Raw genomic sequence first — 11,491 nt, 5'->3', positions numbered from 1 at the left:
TCCTCCCAAATAACACCAAAGTGCTGCAACTTTTGGACAACACTGAATTATGAGGCAGACTCAAAAGAACTAAACTATGTAATCTTGTGTAGTGAAGCGCACTAAATGGTAAAAACACTGAAAAGTGTTAGCAATCTATTTTATTTTATTACAGACTAAGTAAAAATCAGTGAGCTTTCCTAGATAAGTATTTAGTTTTAAGTTACTGTAGAGAAAAATTGTAAATCAGTCAGCAACGACTAGTAATAATAATAAATTAAAAAAAAAACAATTCTTTTCCAATTGTGATTTACATACAGCCTGATCGGCAAATGAAACTTTGAGAAAAATGAGTTATTTGCCATATGGGGTCTTTTTCGTAGTTTTTATTAATAGTTACCACATTTTCAAAGTACTGATATTCCATGTGCATCCCAAAATACAGAAACAAAAACTTTTCCAGCTGAATATTGTCTTTGATCATTTTAGGTGGGTTTCAATTTTTTTTTCACTGATCGTAGTACCGCCTAGTATGCGTTGGGTAATGGTATATTTATGTTTTACCCATTGTCACAAAAGTACTATGCATTGCGTTTAAACAAGTCCAAGCAATAAAATAATAAGAATCAAACGTTAGTGCTGGTGGATATAAGTACATGCGGCACTCTCTTTCTCTTACCAAATAGCGGTTGTCTGGACTAGACCTACGTCTTAACGATTTCTCATATTCAATATTTTACAAGGTTTAGTTTCGTAAATATAAATAATCTTTGAATGGGATCTACATAAAACAGTGATTAAAACTACTAGATCTATTTAAACCATTTATTTACTAGAATGTTTAAATAATATCTTAATAATAATTTAATTCCGATTGGATTTAGATACTGTAAGGAGAAATTAAAATGGATCGACTCTTAATTTAAATTTCGTGCAAATTTCATCATTTCCATTGTTAAACTTACCGCATTCTACTGCAGAATACATTTTGCATTGTTTTTTTTTCTAATTAAATGTTACACCTCAATCTTCGGTACAACCATTGCCGTTGTGAGACGAGTCCGATAAATATACATATATACGGGACGAGTTCGGCTTTCGAGGGAACGTTCCATAAACCAGCATGTGGGTCACGTTAGAATTAATTATAATACAGTCCTGACTTCCGACAACGTGAAATAGTTATAAAAAGCCCCCGTCGAAAATCGAAATCTTACTATTCGTCCGGCATACCGTATAAAATTACGCTAGAAATAATATTGATCCTATCTAGAAGAACCATGAGATAAAAAATTAGACGAAGCAAAGCTACAGCCCTAATAAACGCCCCTACTTCACGAGCCCCTTTCTTTCAGGAGAGTCGACTAAAGAGGACTTGGATTTTTTTTTGCTTGGACCAACTATAAGTGGCCTACGTTTTATTTATATATTTTTTAAAATCTCTTTCGAAATATTCACTGTTATTCCACATACACAAAGCTCGAGTTAGTACAAGTTTATAAAAGCGGCATCTTCCGACACCCGTGGACAAACAAAGTTTTTTTACACATTAATAAATAATTTGTTATTAGATACACTTTTCCTTTGTCGTAATACACATTTTTTTGTTTTTTTGCCTTTCGATTAACGGGTGTATAACGACGAACGCATCAAATTTCTTGGCTGCAATTTACAGTAAAACGTAAACTTTTAGTGCTTAAAGGTAATAATGCGGATTGGTGTTAGTTTTAATCTTTCATAGCTGGCGTTTCTTCCTTCAAATTATCCTTGGGTAAGTCCGACGATGACGTGTTGACCGATTTTGGCGGAGGACAATCGGAGACTTTGGAATCGTCCGATTTGTCGTTTTGATTTGAAGACACAGAATTATCTGGAACGAAAAACCGACAGTTATCGACTCGCTGTTCGTGGTCCCTGCAAGTCTCCATATCTTCACCTTCTAGCTATTTTGAAATAAACGCTTTCAACAGCACGTTTCTGATCGACCGAAAACTGTTCTTGAAACCACTACTTACTTTGACTACCATAATATTGTTTGTTGGTTGGCTTGTTGGTATTATTTCGGTTATGTTTCTGGTTAGGGCCGTTATTCTGAACCGAATTCATATTGCTCTGTTGCTGGAAATTTACAGGTCTCTGGATGGGAGCAGGGTATCTCTGTTGAATCTACAGCATAATGTCGTTTTAATCACTTGCAAATAACCTGTTTCGCCAGTCAACATACGTTAATTTGCTGGTTTCCTACTCCTTGATAAAAATATTTTCTCTGTGATGTTGGGCTTGACTGTTGAGGCGTATGTTTGTTGTTTTGTCTTGATTTTGGTGATGGTATCTGGGGACCTAGTGCAAAAGTTTGAGCCATTAAGAACACCAATATTAATAATGACATACAATATAAACCTGAATTGAAAACGGATGACAGGACTTCTTGGCTGCTGGGACTTTTAAGCTGCTGCGGTCTCTGTCCTGGGACGCCTTGTGACTGATCACCTAAAGCAGTAACGTGAGCTCTAATGCCATCTGTATATTTAAAAAGATACTTTACCGGCAACTGGCTGTGCTCCTCCCTTAATGTACGGATTGGGAAGTGCCGCGGAACGATATTGTTGTTGTGCATTCATTGCAGCCGCTATGTGCATGTGGGACGATAGAAAACTTTGATAACTCTGCATGCCCGTATTGGTATGCGACTGGTTATGAGTTCCAAAAACATTTCCTTGAAGACCATAACCGGCTTGGTGTTGCGGTAATTGAGCTGCTGATGGTAACGTAGAGTTACCGGGTTGTTGGAAATAGCCAGTTTGACCACCTAACATCAAAATTAACATGAAGTATTAGCACTAGTAGAAATTAAAAAAACACTGACCAGTTGAACCTGAATAATATGATGAAGATGGTTGCATGCCGGGAACAACGCTGTTTTGCACCGGAGGTCCACCATGTCCTCTTTGCATAACCCCAGCTCCCGGAAGATAATTAGCACCAGGAATAGCTGGTTCATATGCCATATAAACTTGCTGTCCCTGTTGGGATTGTTGCTGATATGCTTGACCAACACCACCAGCTTTGGTGCCTTAAAAATTTCTTCATAATTACAATTCTTTCAGCTCTATAAAGGTCTTACCAATAGCACTAATTGGTTGACTACTAGGTTTGACACTTGCTGACATCAAACTATTGCTTGTAGAGCTTATCAAAACTGTAGTAGGATTATTAAGGGGTTGGCTCTGCCCAAAAGGTGCTGCAGCTGATAAACGGAAACTGTTTATTGACTGATACATCTCTGGCGGAGCCTGTGGTGTTGGAGGTGGATGTGCAGCAGTTGGCAGGAAAACCTGGTGAATAAAATACAATTAGATTTCATGTGAAAAATACACAGTAATATTTATCTCAATTAATATCTGACGAGCAATTATAATTGTAACTAGAAGTAATTTAGAATTAAATATATAAACTTACAGATTGGGGATTATAAGGAGAATTAGCAGCTTGGCCCAAGCCATGATAGGCTCCAGCTGCCGCTGGATATTGACCAAAACCGCCAGCCCTCGCATGACCTTGACCACCTAAAACGCTGGCTTGATCTGCTGGTGGCAAGAATGTTCCATACAGACTAGCTGATTGAAGTTGTTGGGGGGTTGAATTGTACAATACTGTCGGGGGTGACGGAATAGCCGAGATACTAAATTGGGCCGACCCAGCCGCTGCCACTCCTTGTCCAGTAGGTTGGAAACCAGCCAAATGCTGATTAGCTGCGTAAGGTTGCGGGCCTAATGATACGCCAACGGGTGCTGGTGCCATTGGTGGTGGTGATAGTGTAGGATTCAGCAACATAGTATGACCGACAATTGCTGAATGCTGTTGTGTGGCTGATGACGCTGTTTGCCCCGTACCGCTAGAGACCTGCTGGGTTGGTTTAACCTAAATTTTGTTTAACAATAGTAAATTATACTTTCCAAATTTAAATCTAACTACAAAAAAGACTCGTACCTTGCAAATATTTGTCGTTGAGGCAGACTGATTATTTCCTGGACTGTAACTTTCATGGGTATCATCTTGTGTATCATTGCTTTTAAAAACATTATCCATAACGGGACCACCGAAATTAATTCCATTAGAATCTTCCGATTCTTGTTCCGATGTTTCCCAAACTTTCTTAACAGAAGCAATTTTCATATTCAATGAATCTGCATTACAAATTGTGCTAAAATGAAGATCTGTGTGAAATATTTGTAATATATAAAGGCACAACAAATGATTACCTATTTACCGGTGTCATGCTTTTTGAACTACACAAAGCTTTAGAACCTTTATCATCAGTTAAATGGGTCAGATCTGTGCCGAAAAAGTCCAATTTCATATCAGTCTCCTCTTTAAACACGCCTAGTTGTATAGGATCTGCTTTGCCTGTACTATCAGTTTTTTGTAAAAATTCTGTAATAGGAGGTTTTCTGAATACATTATCCATGTCTTCTTCCAGTTTAGATCGACCTTTATCACTTCCAACTGATGCCACGGAACCACGTGATGTACTTCTAGCACCAGGTGCTGACTTATAATTAGTATTTTCAAAAATAATAGTATTTACAGGAGGAGTGCTGCCATCTAAAAGGTTCTTGTCTGTAGTTTGTTGCTGTTTGGGTAACATCTAAATAAAAAAAGAGTGAAATATAACGAACTCAATATGTAGCTATTTGTAACTAACTTTATCATTTCCAGGACTTGTTCCATGACCTGGAGTGGAACCGGCCACTTCTAATTTAACGACATCTATGGATACTGTCAACATATTATTAACATCATTTTCATTAGATCTAAGTTGGGGCCCAAGAGGTTTATCCCAGGCGCAACCGGTAACTGGAGGTGGCACTTGGGTGTTGTCTTTCATTCCATAAACATGAGAAGCGGGGTTACCCTGAAATATCCACAAATAAATCAATCGCATTTGAACTATCTCCGCACACACACCTTGTTGATATCACTTACATCATTGATTATTTGTTGCTGCATCTGTTTTTGCATCTTTTGTTTGGCAAATCTGGGAGGAAGTTTGGTCTGCCTAGACCTTTGTTCATATTGATTTTTAGATTGAGGGAGAATTTGAGGTGGGTTCACTGGAGTGCCCATTAGAGGTGGTATATTTTGAAGTTGTGCCGGTGTAATTTGCTGAATGCTAGACTTTGAGTTGTTTCCTAAAACAAAGACACAATGTACTATTTGTAACGCAAAAATGTTAATCATAGAATATTGTATTATACACAAAATAAAAAGAAGCGTGGTGTTATTCCTTATGAATTTTTCTCGCAGAACGAAACAGTCAACGCGGTACATTACTGGAATGTTAACATCGTTTGTCTGAATGGGTATACGATACGATATGGACCGATAACTATTAGTTTTTATCAAGATAATGCGTCTTCTTACACCACATTCTTCTCTTTTTTCACATTCAATGAGAAAATTAAAATCGAATCGAAGGTTTTCAAACAAGTGCTTTCAAGACATAAATTAATCTAAAGGGAACATCAAAATGGACAGAATAATTGTAAGTCTTATTACTTTTTGATCATGCGTGATTATTTTCTAGAACAATGTTAAGTAATCAGTTCAATATTTGATCAATAAGTTTGCCTTTTAATACTATTAAGTATTCCCCAGAGCTACTAATTAAAAAACAATATATAATAATAATTAGATACATAGATAGCATTATTGTTTAATACATATTATAAACGTTGAATGAAATTTGTTGAAACAACTTTTAAAGAAATAGTGAACGTAATGACTCGAGTTAAACATGAATCATCAAAAATTACAGCAGTTTTACTTTCATTCTTGTACCCTAAAGATAATTATGTGACAAGAAATAAGTTCATTATAATATTCAATATATAGCGAAGTTTCTTTGTGTATTAAAGTGTATACAATTTCTAAAGACTTGATACATAAAATAATCTGACATACCTGATTTTCTATCTGATTTAGAATCCTTGTTATCATTCTTGACTATAACAGTCTTCTTGTCTTCAGGGCCTTTTTGTCGTTCTTTACCATTCTTTTTACTTTTAACTTCTTGGAAACCTTCAGAATCCCCATTTAAATTTTTGTCATCAATTTCGTCCTCGGGACTTTTCACAGACAAATCTGCAAGAGCACTTGTTAATATATTTTGGGCATCAGGCTTGTTCTCAGATCTTTTGTTATCGTATGCCGATTTTTTGTCTGAATTTCTCGATTGATTATTGCGATCCCGTCGATCATTTCCGGCTCGCCGATCACCGCTGCCTGGCCCACCCTTTTGTGACGATGATCTACTCAGAGGTTTCTTGGCGCCATCTTTTCCATCAGAATGCTCAGAATTGCTGTCTTTTTCCGGCTCCTCCTTTCGACTTTTCGATTTGTTTCTTCTGCTCTCATTCTTAGGTTTATTTTTATTTTTATCGTCAGTCCCATCCGGTCTAGTTTTTCCGATAATGCCAGCAGCAAGAGCCTCCTGATTTTGTTTGATTTTATCTGTTGCCGATCCCGACACGGAGTCTATGGAATCTTCACCGCCAATTTTCCTCTCTTCGTGGTGTCCGAACGGGCTTTTTGACGGAGGAGGCCCGTACCCATCGATTCTCTTTCCAAGACCGGAAATTCTATTACTACGGAAGTTGTTACCACCACCTCTACCATGCCGGGATGGTTCACCGCGAGGAATGTAACCTCCTTCTTTTTTATCTTGTCGATCCTGCTGTTTCTTTTGGTCCACATTGTATTTTTCTTTGTTTTCACGGTTTTTGTCATCTTTATCGGTTATTTTCTTCTGCACGCCTTTAGAATCCTTTGAATCGATAGATGGAGTATCTGTTGAACCGTCACTATCGGTACCGTGACCATAAAAATCTCTACCTTTGCGACCCCTGGAAAGAGGACGCTGTTTATTACCCCATGTAGACCCTTTGGAGTGGAAATCAGAAGAATTTGTAGATCCCCAGTTTTTATTTGAAGCAAAGTTTCTATTATTACGAGATTGCCTATCTTTATAGTCATCCTTCTTAACATCCCCCATATGTTTTGATTCTTGCTCCTTTTTAATGTCGACTTCTTCTACTTGCGGTATAGAATCAGCCCACATCAGTTTCTCATTAACAGGTGACTTTTCTTCCTTCTTAAATGTCTCTGGCTTCTTAATACTCTCGCCCTTCTTCAATTGGGTCAGGTTTCGTTTATCATTGATATCTTCAGCTTCGATACGGTCCCGCGTTATCGGGCCGGGAACGAGACTAGGTACGGATCTTTTTTCATCCTTCATTGAATGCTTCTTTTCAAGCGATTCTTCATAGGCTCCTTCAACGTCCTCATTCCACGAATTCATTGACTCTTTCATTTCAGAATCCCGTGATCTGCGATTACTACCTTGAGACCCATGAGAGGTATGTGAGGCATGAGATGTGTATGAATCCCTACTATCTGGTCTTTGAGGGCGTTCTTGTTTTTCCAGTTTTTCAGAGTTTTCGCGTTCGATACTCCCGCGCCTCTCGTAGAGTTTATCTTTTGACCATTTGTCCTCGTCCCGAACGTTTTTGTGGTGAATATCTTCATGATAATGCATTTCTTGAGATCGCTGTATCTCCTGCTGAGAATGATGAGAACTACGATAACTATCCTCGGAACTCTGCCTTTTGTAATCCTTATCTCTGCGATCGTCATCGCGCCTTTCAGGACTTTCTGACTTGCCGCCCCGACTAGGAGCTCGCGGCATGCTACTCGACCATTTCGACGTTTCATAATGTTGGTAATTTGATGCCGGCTGTGCAGAGCTGTTGTTCCGCTGTTGATGTTTCATAAATCTTGGAGGCAAATCATTTTGAAATTGTCGAGAGAAACTGGGACCATTTTGTTCACGATGATCCCGTTCCGGTTTCTGCTGCTGCTTCCTATTGAAGCTCTTCCCTTCAATTTGCGTCATTTGCCTGAATGTAGAATTTTCTTCTTTTGATTGAGGATCGGTAGAAACCCGGGAATGGCTATCTTTGTCCTTGTGGAAATCTGGTAGTGGTATTTCGACTGGATTAATAGGTTTTGGAGGTACAATTGAAGGATTGATGGTTCCAATTTCGGAATCCCGATCTCGATCTCTTTTCTCGCGGACTTTTTCATCGAGTTCTTGCAGTTTTTTTAACGCCCTTTGCCTATATAAGAAAATATATAACAATTATACCTTTCAACACAAAACAGATGTAAGCCAAATTAAATTATGTTTATATTCATGAAGTATTACACAAAAATACTATACAATACCTGCTTTCTTCATTGAAGCGTTTTTCTTCTTCTTCTTTGCGTTGTTTAGCTCTCAGAATAGCCAAATCAAGTTCTTTTTGATGCTGCCTCTGTTTCTGGGCCATAATGTCATCCTCTTCCGATTGCCGTCCTCTGAAATCCGGTCGAGAAGGTTGACTGCTTAGACGCGGAGGCGTTTGGCGTTCAACTCTCACATCTTGAGACTTGGGTTGAGACTGTGTTTGGTGATACTGCTGCGCGGAAGGTTTATAGTCTTTTTTAGGTGGGCGGTCGCTTTCGTCATCGCTGAAGGCCAGTTTTTGGTTATAATCAATTTCGTCAGAACCTGCCCAACCTATATCAAAGCCGATTTCATCCAACTTGCTCAACTCCTCCTCGCGAATGATTGGACGTGGCGTGAGCTCCTCGGGAGTTATGTCACGGTCCTGAAAACGCGGAGGACGATTCTCTGGTGCTCTACGACCACCGGACGACAAAGCGGCAGAAGGCGCTTGGGTTTGGGGTTGATTAACAGGAGCCGTCGTAGAATTTCCTTGAGAAAAACTACCTTTGTACATGAAGGGTGGTAAAACACTTCGAACCTGTGGCGGTAGATGTTCGGCTTGACGGCCGACCTGGGCCGAAAGCTGTGGTGCAACTCCCGGCTGGACCGAGCCTCCTCTGGAGTTGTCTGAAACACGCTGACCACCTTGTGTCCATGATCCTTCTGTCTGAGGGCGGAGGCTAAAATGTAAATCATTACAAACTAATAACAATATTCAAATTGTCTACAGAAATGTTTTACCTTAAACCGGCTTGTCCTCCACCTAGTCCTGTTGCCCCGTATTCTGACGCCCGCGATCCGGAGCCTCCTGCACCATCGCCAGCAGACAAGCTTGGAAATTCGTGTTGGAACTGGGGACTCTGGTAAGCTGGTGGGTGGACTCCATCCGGGGGACCACTGGCCATTACTGTGCTCCATAGTTTGTCGCCTGCGGATGAACCTGCAGGTTGGGCAGTGACTGATGTCTGTGAAAGAAATGTTGAAGAAAGAAGAATTAAACATTTTTTGAGAAAAACAATTTATTTCTTTGTATGTACATGATTTTTGTATGTCATGAATTTCTATAATTCAATATTATATATTTTTTAATAAAAAAGCAATAATAGACATTTCAAATAAAATTACCTGTTTGCTGTGTGGAGGAACTGCATTGGTTGAAGGTAAAGCAGCTGTCTGCTGATGTGGTGTCAATTGTGGTCCCTGTGCAGCTGGTGGAGCACCATGGCTCTGAGAAGTCCCATTCTGAATACTCTGAGATTGTGCATTGCTCTGCTCTAAATTCAACAAACAATAAATTGCAACGTAACAAACTGAGTAACATGTAATAAAAAAGCTCACCTTGTTTGCCCCATCCTGTAGCTCCTGGTGGAACCAATGGTACCGCAGCGCCTGATTCACTATGCTCAGATTTTATTGATGGCAAATTTGCCGGTGCTCTTCTCGCGCTAGGTACTTTTCCCAAACTTTGCATTCCATGTTTAATGTGGCTTGATGGACATTTTTGTGTAGGTTTCTCTGTATTTTCGCCCTAAAATAACCATTAAATAAATTGTAGTTTCTCAAATATATGTATTTTAAAATATAAGAAAATTATAATCTCACTCTTTTAGTAAAGCAACAACATAAATGAGATTTAAAGGCAAATTTGATAAACTGAGTTAAACTATAATGATAAAAAAAATTATAATAAGTAAAATAAGGATCTAGCAGATTAATCCTAATAAAATGCATATCATTCTAATCTCAAACTTCTAATATTGTATGTTAACATATAACTACTAAGTGACTTAGTAAATGTTTTATACAAACAAATAAATAGTTTCTACTGATTAGTTTTCTAATAGAATATTTTTTGTTCAAAATTCACTCACCCTGCTGATCTTGTATAAACTATTTATATCCAAAGATTGAAATTTCGGCTTGGTTTTCTCCCCTTTGGAGGCTGTTCCTGACAATGTAGACATGCTGTCCGCACGCAACCATTTAGATAAGCAACAACCCAAGAACGAACCTTATTTCTAGAAAAATACATATGTATAGATATTTATATTTAAGTAAACATTATTCAGAAAGTTCAAATTAACTTGCATGCAAATGCTTTTTACGGTTGTATGTGATGAAATTAAAATTACATTAAAATATATTTAAAAGATAATGTATTATTAAAACTATCAATTAATTATAGTCCTATTATTAAAATGATAGCATCTTAACTTGCCATCAAGGGCCCTTTTAATTTGATAAAAACAAAAATATTGTAAAATAAATCATATATTAGGTTGGTGAACATAAACATCGCAAAACCAACTAAAATGTAGTACAGTTCCTCAATTCTTTGAAAAGGTAATATCAAGGTCTATGCAGTATAATGCCAGATTGTTTAACAACAAGTAGTGTTAGTTGTTTATGCTACAATAGCAAAACAATAAATCAAACAATATAATAAACTTATTCTTAATTTTCTCCAAATAACAATAAATAAATTAAATGCAATAATTCTTAAACGAGCAGAAATGAAAGGAAAACTACTATTCTCCACGAAAAAAGTAAACTTGAAAACAACTATAAACAATATATCTTATCAATTGAAACAAAAAAAAACACTAAAATATTAATACAAATATATCAATTGTGAACAATAACACTAACAAAGGTTTGAAGTACTAGTTGGCAAGTAGATAGTAAAAAAACTGTCCGACATAACGGTTTTGACTTGAGTTTGATCGCCAGTCAAAGGAAAACATCAAATTACGAAACCAAACTTCTGACAAAGGAATCAAGAAAATATAGACAAACCTTGGTCCGTCCAGATGGGTTAACAATAAACAACAACAAAATTACACGTTCAGTCCCGAATTAGAACGGATGTACACAGATATTTCAATTATTTGTATAGTTTTAGAATATTTTCACAGTTCTGTCAAAATGGCGTTCGCCGACTCAGAAGTTACAATCAATACTACACGTCACAAACGTCACTAGTCTCCCATACTGTCATCTGAACTCAATAACAAAGAAAGCTACGCCATTGTTTTGAATTATTAATAATGTCTCTACAGATGGCGCTCATAAACCAAAATATACCATATAGAAAAAAATTCCTGTTCGACAACAATAAATATCGACATTTTAAAGGTATCGATATACAGGATATATATCTAAACAAAACAATATCGATATATC

At 37.6% G+C, this 11,491-nt stretch overlaps 1 protein-coding gene across 6 annotated transcripts; it reads right to left on the bottom strand.

The window, feature by feature from the left end:
* Positions 1 to 790: 790 nt before the first annotated feature.
* Positions 791 to 11,357, bottom strand: nocte (no circadian temperature entrainment). 6 transcript variants are annotated; one of them, XM_076402194.1, is made up of 19 exons: positions 11,105 to 11,357; positions 10,180 to 10,326; positions 9,647 to 9,836; positions 9,434 to 9,582; positions 9,050 to 9,273; positions 8,266 to 8,988; positions 5,944 to 8,156; positions 4,966 to 5,171; positions 4,685 to 4,894; positions 4,242 to 4,627; positions 3,970 to 4,183; positions 3,439 to 3,900; positions 3,104 to 3,314; positions 2,846 to 3,052; positions 2,525 to 2,788; positions 2,380 to 2,469; positions 2,204 to 2,319; positions 1,995 to 2,145; positions 791 to 1,849 (listed from the first exon to the last, which is right to left on the bottom strand). In XM_076402194.1, exons 2-19 carry the CDS (start codon positions 10,270 to 10,272, stop codon positions 1,707 to 1,709), a joined length of 6,252 nt encoding a protein of 2,083 aa, XP_076258309.1. In that variant the 5' UTR covers positions 10,273 to 10,326; positions 11,105 to 11,357; the 3' UTR covers positions 791 to 1,706. The 6 variants fall into 6 exon arrangements, 5 of the variants coding, with proteins under 5 accessions (XP_076258309.1, XP_076258308.1, XP_076258305.1 ...); XM_076402193.1 differs by having other exon boundaries at positions 2,371 to 2,469; positions 11,105 to 11,354; XM_076402190.1 differs by having other exon boundaries at positions 2,371 to 2,469; positions 4,948 to 5,171; positions 11,105 to 11,288.
* Positions 11,358 to 11,491: the final 134 nt, after the last annotated feature.

This window comes from Rhynchophorus ferrugineus, unplaced genomic scaffold, assembly GCF_030347505.1.
Source record: "Rhynchophorus ferrugineus isolate W39M unplaced genomic scaffold, kcgeb_rfMv2 rfM4, whole genome shotgun sequence".
Lineage (NCBI taxonomy): Eukaryota > Metazoa > Arthropoda > Insecta > Coleoptera > Curculionidae > Rhynchophorus > Rhynchophorus ferrugineus.
Note: the sequence above shows the minus strand (reverse complement) of the source record. Positions and strands in the feature narration are given on the sequence as shown.